This window comes from Aspergillus melleus (assembly GCF_016097325.1).
Source record: "Aspergillus melleus strain CBS 546.65 chromosome Unknown contig6, whole genome shotgun sequence".
NCBI lineage: Eukaryota > Fungi > Ascomycota > Eurotiomycetes > Eurotiales > Aspergillaceae > Aspergillus > Aspergillus melleus.
In genome coordinates, this window is record NW_025763375.1 from 3,050,517 (window position 1) to 3,067,754 (window position 17,238).

The following is a 17,238-nucleotide window of genomic DNA, read 5'->3' on the forward strand; positions in this document are numbered from 1 at the left end:
TCGACCGAGCCATGGCCCAGCGTTGTTAGCCAAGCCCTAAGTCCGTCCAACCAGTCATCCTGCGACTGGGGAAGGCGCTAACGTTCCATGTGGCGGAGCTTTGGACCCGGGGGTTTGGGGGTATTATTATTTACTGATTAGTACTGTACATTCAGTTCATGGTCACCCATTTGGAATGCCGCTCTCTGGTGCGGGCAGAGTCACGCTGTCATGGGAAGTGTCCTATTGACTGAAATCCAAGCATCCGTGCCAGAGAAAGGTGGCAAGATAGGTACAGCTGCTAAGAGACATTCCCCAGCCAAGACACTTATCGTGGAAGCCTGTAAGCCGAGCAATCCCAGTGACCGAAAAACAAGGACTACCGTTGGCTCTTCCAGAAAAGCCCAAGACCCCCGTCGATATTATGACTTCCGCTAATTCATTTCCTGTGCCGTCCCAGCCTCGCTAGCCCCTTTGAGGTAGCACGCCACATCCCCGCCTATACCAGGAGCTGTTATTAAGTTCAAAGAACAGGGTACGTAACCCTGCGGCGTGCACGGTGGCTCGGAGGGTGAAAATCTCGCACACTCCGAGTCCGGAGAAGACCGCCACGACATAAGGGGCGTTGACTCGTTGACAATGACGGGCGAGAGAAGGGCGCTAGCGATACGGGGCAAACCCAGATAAGAGAAAAAGAAAAGAGAAAAAAAAAATCCCATTAAGCACTGGGTCCCCCTGGAAGGCAGTGGCTTCTGTTCGCCAAATAATAATTAAATTCAGCCAGTTCGAATATCCACGGTACATCGACCGCAATCAATCTCCGGGCAAACCACCTGTTCTACCCATGACGATCAAAGCCATGTTCATCTAACTGTCAACTGTCAACCGTCAGAATCTTCGAGGCTTCGAGCCATCCAGCCGGGATCGAGACCCGGAGATAGCCGATTATCTGCCAGCTTTGCATTTAACCATCTACTTTTTCTAGCCATCTGATCATCGCATGGATTCTCTATTCGAGAGTCGGCCATAACCTCCGATAGGCCGACCACTTTCGCGCCTTGAGAACCTTTTTATCCCCAGTCAATCCTCGAGGAAAATGTTCCGGCGCAAGATATCGAATAAATCCTCGTTTTCCTTTAACGGTAAGAGCAAAGAACCGCCGTTGCTAAGCAATTGAATGTGGGTGGGCTGTTGCCGTTCTCGAAAGCTCCCACCGCAGATTAACATCAACTCAATCTTGACCCTCGCTGGAAGGATATAGGCTTGATCTTTACTGGCACAGACCGGTCGCGTCTCACATGATTTCACTGCAACGAGACTATGGCGACGTAATCCTTTTGGTGATCGATTTGCATTTGAGATCCTGATTAGACAGTTTGACCACTGCAAATATCCGGGGTCCGAAGTCAGTGTCTGGCAAGTCTAGAGAAGATTAGAAACGATCGAGCTCATGGGAATTTCATAAATCTATAATGCCATATATTACGACCCAGTTTCTCGGCCCGTCTTTTCACATCGTTGTGCCCAAAACGACCATTCTATATAAACAATGCATCCAGAGCATCACACCCAAGCGATGACCAGCTTCTAAACACCGCTCCTCAGCATGCAAAATCTAGCAAATGACGAACCCATCTATCCAATCCGTTGCTTTCGCCTCACCCAAACCTCCTGATCACCCGGCTCAGGAGCCCCGTTAGTCGCACTCGGATCACGCAGCTGGAGCTCCCAAACCTTCAGCTTGTAATTCCCGCGATCTCCCTGTCCGGAGAACAGATCAAACGACCAGTCATGCTGAGGACACGTGATCCCCGCACTCAAGGTGATGCCAAAATCCTCGATATCAAACAAGCTGCCCCGTGAGAGCGGAAACGCCGAGTGGGGGCATTGCTGGCGGCCAAGCCCGGTCAGCCTTGTTACATCTTGACCTGCAGGGTTCGCGGGGATGTCTACGGGGAGAGGAAACAAGGGTGCTCACATGATCAATGGCGTGGAATTTACCCTTGAATTTAAACACGAGGACTTGATCCTTCAGCTCCCGGCCGGGGCGATCCAGGTTGGCTGGGATTGGCGCCTTGTCGTCGCTGCTGGGCCCATTATTGGTCTTGGGGATGCTGAAGGCTTTGCAGTGTGGTTTGATCAGCGAACAATCATCGTGCGATTGGATGTCCGGGAACGAAGAGGCGAGGCCAGCGAAATGCCAGGCTCCCCCTCTGGAGTGCTGCACGAAGGCGTTCATTTGGGGAGAAGAAAGAAGGAAGAAATGCGGTCGCGAGTTTGGCTGGTTTGCATTGCCCCGGGCTTAGTGCTGACTCAGCGAGTCTGGGTGGGCCTCCTTGTGGGGTCTCGCCCAATGGCAGCTCGCATCATGGTCAGCCTTTCTGCCTGAGGCTCCGTTTTGTACCTTACCTTCTCAACTAAATCAGTGATACTGGGAACACCTACGAGAGAGATTGGTGTTAACGAGGGGTAAAGAGGGGAGTCACTAAATTCAGCATGCCGCGATAGAGCTACCAGAGTCTGTCACAGCTCAGAATCACCGCTGAGGTGCCACAAGTTGACCTATTCGGAAAACACAGCATATGGAAAGAGGGGAAGAAAGCTTCCTAGAAATGGGATCCCCTAACGACTGGTGGAGAGGCTGACAGGCTAGCTTTGTTTTGTAAGACTCCGCATCTCTCGCTATGATCATTGCGATGCCTGGCAAAAGATGGGGGGAAGTTCCGCTGCTGCCTTCTCCAACCTCAGGACCCATTCGATCAAAGAGGACCATCTCATGATTCCGTAACCCTGGTAATAGTGATAATACAAGATAAGATATCGCTCAATAGAATATTGGGGGCGTTGAATCCAAAACTAGTGTCTGCGTTAGCCAAATAAACAACTACATACCTTATCTGAGCCGGATGGCTTTGCCATTTTGGGGATGCAAATACGCACGAATGGTTGCAATCTGGGCCGATCCTGTTTCAGCTAGATAGCCATATCGAGTCTGGCGTTTGTTTCCCATCTCATTGATAAACGGAGGAATGAGTAAATGACCACGCATGCGCCGCACTAGTGGATTAGACTCACAAGAACTCTTCCGAGAAGCGTGGTACTTGCATGTATGCATGCGAGTCTGTTCCATGTCCTAGAACGCTGCCGGTTGTTGAGGTGCTGAAGTGAAAGATGGTCCAGTAGTGATGGTACCTTTGTTTCTTGGTCATCACTGCTCCCCTTTCACTGCGCACTCATACCACGTTACCCTACAAAGTTTACGTCTTGTGCTTTGTGTTGATTCTAGCTTAGAGGTCCTCTCCTTGTAGTCGTAGCATGTTCAAATCCCGGTAAAATCCAACCACACCCGTTACATCTGTAAACGCACATGCTCCAAACTCATCTATTAGAAACATGTATATAATTCCCTCTAAGTGATCTACCCAACTAAACTTTCCAACTTATATACAACGAAAACATGCATATGCACCTCCGATGCAAAACGAACGTGAACGGCCCTCCCACGGAGCCGAAACGCCTCACACCATCAAGGCTGGCGATGATAACGGATATCTGGGTACTCAAAACAACAAAATGTAGCATCCAGCCGGTAGATGCAGCCTTCATCTATCTCATCGAACATCATTTATATCTATCCATCTAGTGAAGAGGTGAGATCTCAGTAGTCATTACCTGAATTAGGCGGAGTTGGCGCAAGACCAGCTGCTGGAACTTGAATCGTCGTGGATGGCGGCGCCGGAGACGTATAGACCCAAACCACACTAAGGCGTCCGGTTAGTTAAGGGTCGAGATCATAGAACAAGGGGCCTAGGTGTGGACGTACAATAGCACAGGCAATAGCCAAGATGGCGATGTTGAGGGCGGTCAAGAAAATCTTCCTCGCGTTGCGGGTGTACTCGCCTTTGTTCATGTGCAGCCAGAAAATGGCGGGGAAACCAACTGTTGAAGCAAGGTCAGTATATAGCAGGCAAAATCAGGGGGCAGGATTAATCATACAGCTGAACCAACTTCCGAAAAGGGCACTCTGTAAGAGAGCAATGGGTTAGCAGGAGATCTTGAGGTCAGAGCAGAAATGCAATTTGATTCTAGACATACAATCAGACTGAGCAGGTCGTTGAACACCGGAATCGACTCCGCGACAACCCAAGACACCAGCCAGACGAAGAGGCAGATCGCCACCCAGGATCCGATAGACATAAGGTCGCGACGGTGCATCTTGTCAGATCCGCGGAAGAGCCGCACGTAGATATACTTGCACGCAACGTGTCCGAGAACGACACCAGAGAGGATGGTCTATTTGTGGTCAGTCTTTATAGAGATGGCAACATGTCGCAAAAAAGGGAATTAACGAACCGTAGGAATGGCAAGTCCCCAGGCGATCTTGCTCATGACAGGGCTCAAGGACGAAATAGCCGGGGACTTGACGTCGGGGCCGATGTAGTTGTAGATGATCATTGCGCTAACAAGGTACAGGACGGTATCGACAATTTGCAACATGGCCAGGGACTTGTTGAAGGTACGCGGATCCTCCGTCTCCGACATGAAGCCGAAGTAGGCAACATGGGCCACTGCGGGAAGACATTAGCATCGTTTACCTCGACAACAAAAAGAGTGATCTTGGGACAACGGGTTGCTGGTCATGATCATATTCGTTCAACGTACAGTAGGCAAAGATGATGTTCGTCACGGCCAGGAAACCCTCGCGGAAGCTAACGTCCGTAGTGGCATGAATAGGAATGTGGCCTTTGCTCTCCACTCCGGCAGAGACCATGGTCACGATTGTAGCAACGAGAACACTCAGGAAGGCTGAACAAGGTATTAGTCATATGATCCTGGGCAACAAATACCAGGACAGCGTGATTCAGGTTATACGCACAAGCAACAGACATCCAATACACCTTGTCCATAGTACGCGGCAAGGCACCCAGGAAACAGATGACCAGACCGACAACACCGAACACCAAGGTACAGGTGCCGTGATCCGTCAGGACATTCATCAGAATGTTGAATGTCAGGATGTTACTAGCCATCAGGAAGATGAGTAGCAGCAGCTGGCCAAGGCCGAAAATCTCTCGGCCGGCACGACCCATCAAGAGTTCGCCAGCATCTCCCATGCTGTGAATAGCAGGATGACGCAGCTTGAATTGGCCAATGGCATAACCCGTGTACCATGAGAGAGCCGAGATGAACAGGATCATAATAGCAGCGCTAGTTTCCTATGTCAGCAAGAGCGCGTCATGTAAAGCTTAGAACAAAACGGTATACATACGGAACCATTCCAAGAGTGGCCACAGCAGACGGCAGCGAAAGAATTCCCACCGAGACATTCTCAGCAATCATGACTGCCAGCGGGTTAGAATGTGAGATCAGACATGCTCCGGGGCCTATAGAAAGCCAAACTTACGCATGCCACAGTGCCTGTTATGCAAGGGTTAGCCGGACCGGACATGACATCCCTATGAGGAAAGTAGACACTCACCACCACTTCATGGTGCGATATTTCACCTCCGCCGTCTCCTCATTGCCAAACGGCTCGAGGTCCTGTGCCGGCAATTGTTTCTCCGCATCCTTCCTATCCCCCGCATACGATTCCACATCACTCATGGTGGGTAAATATTGATGTGATCTCGGCCCGACTGCAGAACAAGTTTTTGTCGGAAGAAGAACAAGCCAATTGAATAAAATTTACGCAGATATGCCAAGCCCAGCCATCTTGAAGATTATGCGATGAGCCATCGGCCGTTTGCAAAAATTCTGATCGAACATTGGGTGGAGCTCCGCGGTAAACCCTGACCGCCTGCCCGTTCCTGGTAAAATGATCGGCGGTTCCTGCCGTTTTCCGCGGGGAAGTAAGGGGGAGTGGCAGAAAATCGGGACTGACGAGCAGAGACTGGCCACAATTCAGTGGGAATGAGCTGGTTCAGCCTAAGATCTTGCAGTTATACAAAGCTTAATCTTAGGGGAAGATCTGTACTTTATCTGATAACAAATCTCCTCCTCCGCGTCGGATTTTAGCTTATCGGGAAACTTCTGCCTGCCAATCGAACAACCGCCGACTATCTTATCTGATGATGTCATGACAGGGTGCTCTCATCCGATTCGGATCCTCGGATAAGCATTCAAGCGGAGGCCTATCTTGGTAGTTGTCTAAGACAACTCACGCAGAAAACGTCAAATTGCGACCAAACATACATCGTGCAACAGCATCCCGATACCTAACCGACTAGATTCTAGTTGGTTCACACGCTAACAATGCGATAGACAGTTGAGCATGGCGGTTATAAGATATATATTTGGAACCATGTACAGCTCGCAATATTGCTCCTTAGAACGCATTAAATTGATCGGTTGGAAGTACATCAAGTGAGATGAAGCCCAGTTTAGGTAGGACAATAGGATGCCTCCTGCGTCACAATAGGATGGCTCTGTGGGCCCGATGGCCTGTTTCACAGTAAAGTTTGGCTCAACAAGACCTTGGCCATTAGCATCACAAAATTATGAATATTAGCATCCGAAGTAAGACATAGTAATGAGTCTACTTTTACTTGCAGTACTCAGTTTTTTTTTCCCGGCATTCTCTTCTAATCGACGTCACTCATTTAGTCCATCAATGAGTATTGCAATCCGAAAAAGGAAGGAACCCATCAAAGGTCGCACAACATCTCAGCCACGCTACAAGGACAAGAACACTCACGAGTGGCCCTTTATAGATGCGATTGGGTTCCCTCATGGATGGCAAAAGACAAATGAGCACGTCCCATACTTGCTCAGTATACGTAACTTTTGCTATTTTGTGGCTAAGTTCTTCAAGAATGGTTTCGATGCATCTGCATAACATTCCCAAGTCTAGAGCCAAAAATAGATGGAACTTGAAGTAGGAAATACAGATCCCGCAAGTCGCGAATGTGAAAAACATATTCTATCTTACCGTAAAAAAGCACATACTATGAATGATGTCCACCTTATATACGTAGATGAGTAACTAAGCAAATCTGAACTCCGTGCTATTACAAATAGTCTATGCATACCGCTATGATAATTTGCAGGTCGGTCAACTGACCGTCAGCTACAATACGTATCCCTGGCTTCGGACTAATTCCCCCCTACACATAAGAGAGCTGCGTATATAGAGCGTGAGGCAAAGACAGGGGTAGCATACTGTCAAGATTCAGAATGATGATAAGAGCAGCCACACAGCCGCCCGACAAATGCGTCATCCCTACTTTGCTACTGGGATTGGCTCCAGATTAAATTATAGGTCGCTGTGGATACCATCATCCGGAAAGTGCTTGGACGTTCTTCGACTTCATAAGATTTCTTATGGAGTACAATGCAGCCACTCTCGCCCCGACAACTCTATGTTGATGCGTGTAAACCGAACATTGGATATCTGTAGAGGACTTCAGGAGAATGCTCTTTCCGGATGTTTACACCGTACCTTGCCACATTGCATCACCGACACATTAGATGCGGCATGTCATTGTAGAACATGACAGTTACTCTGTTGGTGAAATAGCAATATTTAAAGGACCGGAAGTGACTCGAGGATCTGGCATATTTAGATTCTATTAGTATCTACTTTTGTACTTTACGAGCACATCTTCCCTTTCACGACTGAATTGCCTTAGATCTGCTATCCGATATGGTATCGAAATCGGAGTATCAATCTATTGTCGAAGGATTGATTTCCGATGTGTCGTTGACACAGCGCACCGATTTCAAAGTTGATACTGCGATTGAGAACAGTATCATTCAACATTTCGCGAGTTACGGCCTGACCTCTCAGCGGATGGTTGCTATTGCTCGACGGGGTGCTGAATGCGGTGAATGGTTCTTTCCTTTCCTTCATGACAAGAACAAACTCGCCGCCAAGTTATATACATCCATGTTCTTTGCGATCGACGATCTCAGTGCGGAGATCGCCGAGCCTCTCGGCAGCTTCTGCCAAAATCTGCTCATCGGCCGGCCACAAAGCCATCCTGTCCTCCGATTATGTTTCGACGTTACTTCGGAAATGAACAAATTCTATGGCCGATTTGCCTCGGACATGATACTCAAATCGATGGTTGAGTTTCTCAGCGCCAACCTGGTAGAAGTTAAACTACCAGGAAAAATTACGCCACTTACGAGCACTCCGAGCTTCCCTCGATATTTCCGGCTCAAATCAGGAATGCCAGAAGCGTTTGCCTTTTTCCCTTTTCCAACTCTTGATAACGGAGAAGATGTTTTGGACGAGTATATCCTTCTCCTGCCCGGTTTGATTGATTTCATTGACACGGGCAACGATATCTTATCTTTCTACAAGGAGTCCATCTTGGCGGATGACAGGGATAACTGCATTCATCAGTACGCCGACGCACATTCAGTTTCGTCAAAGGAGTCGCTCATTCATCACTGCGAATTACTCAAAGAGTGCGTGAGTAACCTACGTGCTTCTCTATTGAAGTATCCTCGTTGGAAGGACAATGTGGAACAGTTCATTCAGGGCTACCTAGGGTTCCATGTTGCATGTGACCGCTACCATCTATCTGATTTCGCAATCTTCGACTCTTGACTGGTGTCTTTTCTTTTCGCTTGATTCAACCGTCGATAATTCCGTTTAAGAATTCTTGATCATTCATACATCTGGACCTGGGTTTCATTGTTAGCTGCCCGCCACTTTGCCTCACGATCGCTCTCGCTGATCACGATATTCAAACAACATTGACACCCTGATCAATGATTTCTCTTAGATATATACATAAGCTCATGGGCACTAGGGTCTGTTTAGAAATGTTGTTAGATTAGAGCCTATATTAGATAAATAATTGTGGCCAATGTTAACGCTTTCCTTTTCGAGCACAATATGTCACCTCAAAACGCAGCAACTGCGAGGCGAAAAGAATAGGGCTCTCGGCTTAATCTGAAATGTTTTTATATATAAGCCACGCTTAAAGATTAATACTTGTACGACTTAGCCTTATTGGTGTCTATTTTACATGTTTGAAATTCGAGAGCGCCAAATTCTGAGCTGCAAGTGACGGCGTCAAATTGATAATTGAAGCTTACTTTCCACCTTTCGTATTGTCATCTTTGCTCATCATTAAGCTCATTCAAGACACAGGTCAGTATAAAATACCCTGTAGTTGCCCCGGATTCTATTCGTAGCCGCGCGAAGCTTTCTATGGTGTAAGCTATTAAATCGCCAACCCTATAAAGCTACCACAAGAGAAGGGCGAGGCGAACCAATGTTTATGATACAGCAAATGTCAAGTTCTTCTACGGTCAGCTATGAGCGTATTCTTTATGGAAGCCCTCATATGAATCTTCTGTAACATTTCACCGGCTCGGACCTCTCGGGCATTAATGCATGATTCCGACATGTACTATCGTGGTCTGACCGACTATCTAAACACAACAATTCTAAACACAACAATATAATGCAAAAAAAAAAATCGGCAACAACTGTGATTTAAAGAAGAGTATATCCACCACTGGAAGGCCAATAGTGCCATTTGGAGACTGAAATTATATTGACATTATGGGTATCGCATTTCTAGAGGTAACTGATCTGGAATTCTCTTTGAAGGCAGGGCCGATAACGCTTCTTCGAATGCAAGGGATATGCAAGGGCGTGTCATTATGCAGGTTTGTCAACAGCTGGCATTGTTATAACCACACTGACTCGCTTGTAATGGGGTACTGTAACCAAGATATCTTGTGTTGAATTCTGGGGTTAGATCGGTCGAAAATGGGCCTTTTTTACCTATAATAACGATAATCTATCTATGGTAGCCTATTTAACATACATTCAAATGTTTATCTCACTTTTTTCAAGCTCCATTAGCCTTCCGCAAACGTGGGCCTCGAGCAAAATAACATGAACACGGTGCTTTGACCCGCCTAGAGGTGAGCAGATGCATACAGTTCCGACGAATGCTCTGCCGCCGTGTCTGACGTGTCAGTGCAGTGCCAATTAGATCAGCTTTTAAATAGGGTGAAATGAGCTCATAACGCCCCAATATTATTCACCTTTGGAGCAAGTTGCTTTGCGTGTATTGCAAATCGGGTTCCACACCAAACATGGGGTCTCTCGAAGAATTATACCCACTTCCATCAGTTAGCTATACGGAGCTTCTACACGATGATAGAGACACTCGAGCTTCTGCAAGTGCAGAGCTTATCAAGGCGCTGAGTTCCTATGGAGCTTGTCGAATTCGGGACCATACCGTCCCACAGGGTATTATTGATAAATGCTTCGCAAAGGTTAGTGGGTTAATTTGCCTTTATGGTTTCTTGATACTCTGGACAGTACTAATTATTGAATTAGAGCAGTGGCTTCTTTGAGAGACCCCTCGAAGATAAACTTGTGGACTACGCAAATTCGGGCGCGACAAGCAAGTCTCGATTCGTCCCATACGCAAGCGAAAAGATTCGCGGAATGACACACTTGGACGAAACCCTGGAATTCCGATACGGTGTTTATGAACTAGGTAGAAATTGGTCTGTACCAGGCAACGAGCTGGTGAATGCTTCGAAGGATATGCACGAGGTAAACATTACCCCTTTTAATTTTCTTGGCATCATATACGGAACAATAACCTTACTATTGAGGTGCGATATTAGGAGTGCAGTCGCATTCATGTCAACCTTCTTGAATGTCTCTCTACAAATCTGGAACTGCCTCAGTCCCTGAACTCCATACACAGCAAACGAAACTCATTCTTCGCTCCATATTACTACTACTTCGAGGATGACAAGGACACCACGACTCTCCGTGTTCCTCCCCACATCGATCCTACAACCATGCTGTTTTGTTTCCAAGACTCGCATGCAGGTCTCAACGTCGCAGATATGAGTGGTTTTACGGGAAACATCTCAACCACGGCCGTCCAAGACACTGCGCGCTTCGTTCCGGCCAATTGCAAGCCTGGCGAATTTCTTCTTCTGGCTGGTCATATTCTGAGGAGACTTATCAACGAGGTTAAACACTCGGTACATTTCGTAGAGCGGCCGCTGGGCTCTTCGGGGTACCATTTGAATTATTGGATTATCCCTGATTTGGATACTAACTGTGACTTTGGGGAGAAAAAGGAGGACGTGGCAGAGTACCTGGCGAGAGTGTTTCCAGCGCCATTGCGGAACGATCAAGGCAGTTGACAACTCAAGTCTTTCCTCAGTTATGCTCGAGTCACTTTCTCTTTTTGATTGATGATTCTAAATAGCTTCACCTGACCCTTTCTGGCTTGCTGCGTGAGCTTTTTGATAGTCACTTGGCCCCCTTTTACTTTTTCAAATCATTTCATCTTGACATGCCTACCATAATATTGTATACCAAGGCAATTTTATAATAGAGTCAAAAGAACTGCTTGTGAACTTCAACCGAACTATAATCCGAGCCCCATAAGGCAAAAGCATTTCTGATCATCGTCTCTGTAGGTTCATTCGTACTATCAAAGAAGGTCGAGAGCTCCCCGTCGACTAGTGCTCGCCGGGTCCAGATACGGGCGCTCACCAATCCCTGAAGCCCTATGACCTACCCGTTGGTCATCGATATCAATATCCTGAGTACCCGTATGGAAGACAGATCGATTATCCCAAATGGCTTGTCATGTCCTGAATTAGACCTAAACAACGACATTCTCGCAAGGCCACAACTTACCAACATCGTTCGGACTCTGCCACCTATGTCGCACCTGCAGATCGTGATTTTCTGTCATCATCTCCATAAACCACCGAAGAAGATTCTCACTCTCGGTCGGTTCCAAGTCATTGATTCGTCTGACGTAAAGCCCAGCAGTGAAAAGGCTCTTCCAGCCCGTGACGGGGTTTGTACGAATCACTGGATGGACTGCCGTGGACTTGGTGTTCTCTGGCGACCCTCGAGGTTCGGGATAAAGCTGACGGTTCATTTTCTTTGCAAGTCTTTCGTAACTCGCCTGGGCGCAGGTGGCAGTCAATGTCTCCAGGAATCGCTGGTATGGTTTTGAAATGCGATCGTAGATTTCGTAACCCGAGGCCCACAGAGTGTCTGTTGCGAGTATCAGCTACATTCACGGCATATTGACTTAAATCCATATATATACCTCCACCTCCACCCTTTGGTAACTCCACGAGACGCAACAAGGAGTAATCACTGGGAATGACCTCGTGGAGATTGTCTGTGTGCCATTCCTGACGGGCGTTCTGTCTCTTGACAAATCTTTTCGGCTTGCCGAAGACCAGTTGGTCCTGCGCAGTGCTTATGATATTTAGCTCATCGTCATCACCTCCGAGAGGCAGTTCGGAATAGAAGAATGGATGGATATGTAGTTTGGATGTTTTCGGTTTTCCGGTTAACTCTCCTAGTCGCTGGACCAAAGTCTTTTGGAGCTCATCGGTCAAATCGTTCTGTTTGCGGAAGAAGACCACGCCTCGTTGGGATACTAGACTATTTAGCACGGTAATTGTAGTAAACCTATCTATAGCTACTTACTTGTAACTGCTAGATCTTTAAGCAATGCGTCTGAGTTGGGCGACTCTATCCAATCCCTAAGACTGACATCGGGAAACTCCCTGCCAATAATCGGGGTGACATCAAAAGATTTGTACTTTTCTAAGACACCCGAGAGTTGCAGTGGCCCTTTGAACAAGCGCTCATTGTTATCCCTAGTATCCAGACCGTTGTGTGTCTGTTCTGAATCTGTCACAGTGCCCATTTTCGCATCCAGACTACTGACTCTCTGATCTAAGCTTGGATCGCTGGTTAAAGATACAACAGGATATCACTCAGATGGGTCAATGGATATGATTCTAAGACGTTTGTTGTTGCCTTTCGCTGCTAGGGGTTGAAATTCTGGGTATGATGGCAGCATGGAGTTATCGAATCAATTCGTTATACGTGGCCATGCTCAGATGACTGGGGAGGGGTACTTGCAGGTAGTCGGTCAGTTTTTTAATGTTAATACAGCAATACTTACAGATGCATCCCAAAACCATGTTACACGAGGTCATTTTTCATTTGAGCTCCGATCGTAGCGCTGGATTGCGCGCCCTAATTTTTTGGACAAGCCTTGTTTGTAGTTGAGCTCTTCCTTGGGTTGAGAAACTAGTAGCTCAATATCCTGTGCATGATCCAGTATAGCTTACAATGTTGAAAATCTCATAACTGAAGTTCATCGTTGACGGATCCAAGTTAATTCCCAAGGCAGGTCATGTGCTGGTGCCGGTTTCGCATTTTGCCCATCTTTGCGCAGGGGGAATTACGGAGTACGCACCTCCTGGCCTTGGCTGTTGGACTTGCTTTGTGCTAAATTGCTAACTCAGGACCGTGGATTCCACGAAGCCAAAGTGGGCCTCAGGAAGCCACCACTCGGATCGGCATCCGAGATAACAGCAGCCCTGTCGGCCAATCCCGAGGTAGGTGCGGGGTATATGGTGGACCCAGGATTTCGGTCGGTGGGCTCGATATGGAGACGGAGAAAGGATCAATGCGCGCGTAAGGGGGTGTGAGACTTTGAGACTTCGAGTAATGTTTACAGTGCTGGCAGGATTGAAGTTCCTTCGAAGCGAAGGTGTGGTGGGAAGAATTATTGATATGGTGCCCTGTTGAAGTCTTTAAAAATGAAAAACCTTTAACTACGGTGGAATTCTACAACTACCAACTGGAAAGAAAATTGTTCGGAACATGGCAAGTTCATATGGAGTACACCGTGTTCCGTAAGAGAGACATTAATATACATTGTGTAGCTAAACATTAGCCTATAGACTACTCCGCTAGCTAGTCGAATGCCGCCCAGCAGGAGCTTTTCGCGTCGGCTTCCTCCCACCCAACACACTTCCAGCAATGTAGCAGGCCTTCCGGGTCGTATTTCTGCTTCAGCTTGAGCAGCTTGCCGTAGTTTTCCGAACCCCACCAAGCTTCCTGCCAATCCTCGGTGAACGGGTTAGCCTCGGGGCTGTAGGCCCCGCTACCGGGACTAAGATCCTCAAGGAGGCCTGTCATGTACTTGAGCTCGTCCACTTTCTGCTCACGTGTCTGCAGTGTGCTGTTCCAGGCCCAGAAACCGTCGGCTCCGAGAGACCAGATCGCCTCGCGCCAGGCTGGGGTGGCAGATGTCGACTTGGCGTCTTTGTAGAGAAGGGGCCCCACAACTGGAATGTACACGCTTCCACCCTTGGACAGCAGCACGGAAAAGAAGTTCATCAGGTCAGCGCGACCACGTGCAGTTTCAAACACCGATTGTGGGATCAGTCGCGTTGCTGCGAAGTGAGTGTTACCCACAGTCACGGCGTTCGCCGCGACGTATTTCTCGTAGAATCCGTACCAGGAGGAGAATTCTTCAATAACTGCGGTTCCACCTTGCGACGTCGCATACGCAACCACATCCGCGAGCGACTCCTTTGCCTCGGATAGGGAGAGCAACGGGGTAACGTTGATCAAAGAGTTGCCGTTAATATGGCCACCCCAGCCCTCGTGGGCCCATTTCACAGTATTATTCACAAGAATGTCGAGGAAGGGGAGCACATTGCTCGAGTTGGATTTTAGAGGGAACTTGATGTAGGCGGAAATTAGACTCACGCGCGGTTCAACGCGATGGGTACTTTCCAGGACAACACCGAAAGTGCCACCGCCGCCACCCCGTAGAGCCCAGAACAGGTCCTGGTTTTGGCATTCGTTGGCGATGCGGTAGTGGCCGTCGGGAGTGATAAGCTTGTATTCCACAACGTGGTCGATCCCGAGCCCATATACGGGTGAAAGAATAGAATGACCGCCCGTCTGCACCCATCCACCTGAAACACCAACAGTGGGAGAGTAGCCACCGATGAACGTCACGTTATGGGCATGCGCGAAGGTATAGACCTCGTCGAAGTTCACACCGGCTTCGACGGTGATTGTGTTGTAGGTCGAGGCATTCCGGCCACTGCAGCCGGTCGGTGTGAAGGAAGAGTCGTAATGCGTCGACTGAAGGTGCCGAGTCCATAAGGAAAGAGTGCCCTCGCCACTACTGCGACCCAGGAAGTCATGGCCACTGTTCTTGATAGAAAGGCGCGTCCCCGAACAACGAGAGAACTTGAACGCCTCAACCACGTCTTCAGGGCGTTGGACTTCGAGTGACAAAGATGGAACATTGCCTTGTCTACAGTCGCCCTTAAAAGCCTGCGAATTTGCAGTATTCGTGTTGTCGAGGAGGCATTGATTTGAAGGGTCGGAGGCGCACGTTTCCACTTGATTGTACATGAATCCATTGGCGGAGTTCGACCTGAAAAAAGGATCGCTGTAGTTGCTTTGGATCACTTGACACGCGGCTTGATCCGACGCCACAGCCGTGCCATTATATTGGGAGTAACATGGCAGAGAGAAAGGCCTCAACGGCTGAACGCGACCGCCGAGAGTTGCATTGAAGCTGTCCAAAGTACAGCTCTCCCGCGCGGAAGCACAGCCCAGGAGATGGACGGCAACGAACAGAATGATCGAGCTCTTGGAATGGACCATCATGGGGGCCGTTCGACAAACATGAGACAATAGAATCTGCGAAGAGAATTTTTCGGACAGGGAACAGGAATCCTTGGAGCTTAAGAGAGCAAACAAGCCCGCGCGATTCGGAACCCCCGGGGCAGATCGTTACCCGTCAAGTTTAGTGTCGCTGTAGATGGATTCTGAACCCTGCCAGAGGTTGCATTGGCGCATCTCCCAGGTCCCGACACGTTCTGTTAATTTAACAATTAAATTAATCGTATCCTTCCAGGGGAGCGAAGAAAGAATGTTTTGTTTTGACTTCCTTAACTTCGGTGGTGCCTGGCAGGCTCGGACTATCGCACACCCCCAGACCTATGTCCGAAGTAAACACAACCGACCCTCGTTTCTTTCGGATCGAGTTTTATCCCTGTCTATAGACTCTTTCCATGGCTATTCGGAACGCCTACTGGGGAAATGTTGTCACTATTGTCCCCGTGGTGGGGGCAGCGGTCGCAACATTCGTATACATCCTGCGACTTGTCGCATGCCGAATGTCCACGTTCGGATGGCGATTAGAAGAGCTACTGATGGGGATCGGATTGTTCCTATCGTATGGAGCGACCGCCTTTGTCATTTACAGTCAGTAAGTGCATATTTGTATGTCTTACCCCGAAACTTACCGGTCGTGCAGCTGCATTTAATGGTGTGGGTGTTCCAGGTGACGAGCTGCCACAGGATGAACGAATTCGCCTCCAGTTCGTAAGTGTATATGTCTCTTTGGCTGCCAAATTTATGCCAACTCTTTCCAGGGATCATGGATGATCCAGAAGTTCTGGCCACCTTCAATGGCTTTTGTCAAACTTTCTATCCTTGTGTTCCTGAGGCGATTACTTGGGACTCTCAGGTCGATCCGAGTTGGAGTCACCTGTCTTATGGTATTCACCGTGTGTTGGGCCTTGACCGAGTTATTCGGAAATATCTTTCAATGCTGGCCGGTCCAGTATTACTACGACACGCGAATGAACGGGCACTGCATGGCCGGGCAGACAAAGCTGTTCCAAACATCGGCCGCCTTGTCTTTGGTAGAAGACATGGTAATCTTAGTCTTACCGATGCCAGTCGTCTGGGGGCTGCAAATAACCACTCGGCAAAAAATGACACTCACGGTAGTCTTTTCTCTCGGTGCCTTGTGCGTCTTTCCACATGTTTGTCATCATCGTCGCTGAGCTAACCATTGTGCAGAGTTTGCATTTTCAGTCTAATGCGAGTCATCGAGTTTAATAATTTCCATACGAACGACCTTGCGGGTTAGTTCCTCCCTCATGAAATACCTTTTCTTTCCCAGAAAGCTAACAGCTCTCCTTACTCTAGCATCAAGCGCCAAAGAGTCCATCTGGACCACCCTAGAACTCGACGTTGCCATCATCTGTGGCTGCCTACCATTATTCAAGCCCCTTATGCATGGCTTCCTTGGAAAGGTGAAAGGCCAATCTACTCGAACCTCCCGCACGCCTCGTTACATGCACAGTGCCAGCCAGACCCCAGACGGGTTTCATAAGATCAGCGATCCTCATAATTTGAGAGCGAACAAGAATGTGACGGTGACAACGGAGCCCACTGGTAGATGCAGTTCAGATGTTGAGCTACGTGGGATCACGGTCCACACTGCGATCGAGCAGGACGTGGAGAGTCGATCGCTTAGTGCAAGCTCTGGTGCTGTGGGTAGATCGTGGCCGCGTTGATCAACGGGGATCTACCTTTTGGTTAGGTAGTATGATATAGATCTTTGAGGCGTAGGTGTTGGCCTCTGATTGTTTGTTTTCTCTGAGAATATATAACCT

At 48.3% G+C, this 17,238-nt stretch overlaps 7 protein-coding genes across 8 annotated transcripts; 3 read left to right on the forward strand and 4 right to left on the reverse strand.

Annotated features, from left to right (window-relative positions):
• Positions 1 to 1,614: 1,614 nt before the first annotated feature.
• LDX57_010807 (Rieske (2Fe-2S) protein) lies at positions 1,615 to 2,218 on the reverse strand (the record flags this gene model as incomplete). The annotated part of the gene is made up of 2 exons (XM_046092553.1): positions 1,615 to 1,869; positions 1,958 to 2,218. The coding sequence occupies 2 exons, from the start codon at positions 2,216 to 2,218 to the stop codon at positions 1,615 to 1,617; spliced, it is 516 nt and encodes a 171-aa protein (XP_045948531.1).
• A 902-nt stretch (positions 2,219 to 3,120) lies between these two features.
• On the reverse strand, positions 3,121 to 5,747 carry LDX57_010808 (uncharacterized protein). Of its 2 annotated transcripts, XM_046092554.1 has the most exons (10): positions 5,459 to 5,747; positions 5,384 to 5,397; positions 5,249 to 5,321; positions 4,856 to 5,187; positions 4,642 to 4,785; positions 4,333 to 4,547; positions 4,075 to 4,272; positions 3,976 to 4,003; positions 3,803 to 3,918; positions 3,121 to 3,740 (listed from the first exon to the last, which is right to left on the reverse strand). In XM_046092554.1, exons 1-10 carry the CDS (start codon positions 5,581 to 5,583, stop codon positions 3,657 to 3,659), a joined length of 1,329 nt encoding a protein of 442 aa, XP_045948532.1. In that variant the 5' UTR covers positions 5,584 to 5,747; the 3' UTR covers positions 3,121 to 3,656. The 2 variants fall into 2 exon arrangements, with proteins under 2 accessions (XP_045948532.1, XP_045948533.1); XM_046092555.1 differs by having other exon boundaries at positions 5,249 to 5,747.
• A 1,874-nt stretch (positions 5,748 to 7,621) lies between these two features.
• Positions 7,622 to 8,533, forward strand: LDX57_010809 (uncharacterized protein; the record flags this gene model as incomplete). Its single annotated transcript, XM_046092556.1, has 1 exon — positions 7,622 to 8,533. The coding sequence occupies one exon, from the start codon at positions 7,622 to 7,624 to the stop codon at positions 8,531 to 8,533; it is 912 nt and encodes a 303-aa protein (XP_045948534.1).
• A 1,475-nt stretch (positions 8,534 to 10,008) lies between these two features.
• LDX57_010810 (uncharacterized protein) lies at positions 10,009 to 11,120 on the forward strand. Its single transcript, XM_046092557.1, has 3 exons — positions 10,009 to 10,224; positions 10,289 to 10,510; positions 10,585 to 11,120. The coding sequence occupies exons 1-3, from the start codon at positions 10,042 to 10,044 to the stop codon at positions 11,116 to 11,118; spliced, it is 939 nt and encodes a 312-aa protein (XP_045948535.1). The 5' UTR covers positions 10,009 to 10,041; the 3' UTR covers positions 11,119 to 11,120.
• Positions 11,121 to 11,411: 291 nt separating this feature from the next.
• LDX57_010811 (TauD/TfdA dioxygenase family protein) lies at positions 11,412 to 12,656 on the reverse strand (the record flags this gene model as incomplete). Its single annotated transcript, XM_046092558.1, has 4 exons — positions 11,412 to 11,563; positions 11,621 to 11,989; positions 12,045 to 12,383; positions 12,434 to 12,656. 4 exons carry the CDS (start codon positions 12,654 to 12,656, stop codon positions 11,412 to 11,414), a joined length of 1,083 nt encoding a protein of 360 aa, XP_045948536.1.
• A 940-nt stretch (positions 12,657 to 13,596) lies between these two features.
• Positions 13,597 to 15,436, reverse strand: LDX57_010812 (uncharacterized protein; the record flags this gene model as incomplete). Its single annotated transcript, XM_046092559.1, has 1 exon — positions 13,597 to 15,436. One exon carries the CDS (start codon positions 15,434 to 15,436, stop codon positions 13,718 to 13,720), a length of 1,719 nt encoding a protein of 572 aa, XP_045948537.1. The 3' UTR covers positions 13,597 to 13,717.
• A 407-nt stretch (positions 15,437 to 15,843) lies between these two features.
• On the forward strand, positions 15,844 to 17,139 carry LDX57_010813 (uncharacterized protein; the record flags this gene model as incomplete). The annotated part of the gene is made up of 5 exons (XM_046092560.1): positions 15,844 to 16,036; positions 16,089 to 16,156; positions 16,207 to 16,586; positions 16,640 to 16,704; positions 16,769 to 17,139. The coding sequence occupies 5 exons, from the start codon at positions 15,844 to 15,846 to the stop codon at positions 17,137 to 17,139; spliced, it is 1,077 nt and encodes a 358-aa protein (XP_045948538.1).
• Positions 17,140 to 17,238: the final 99 nt, after the last annotated feature.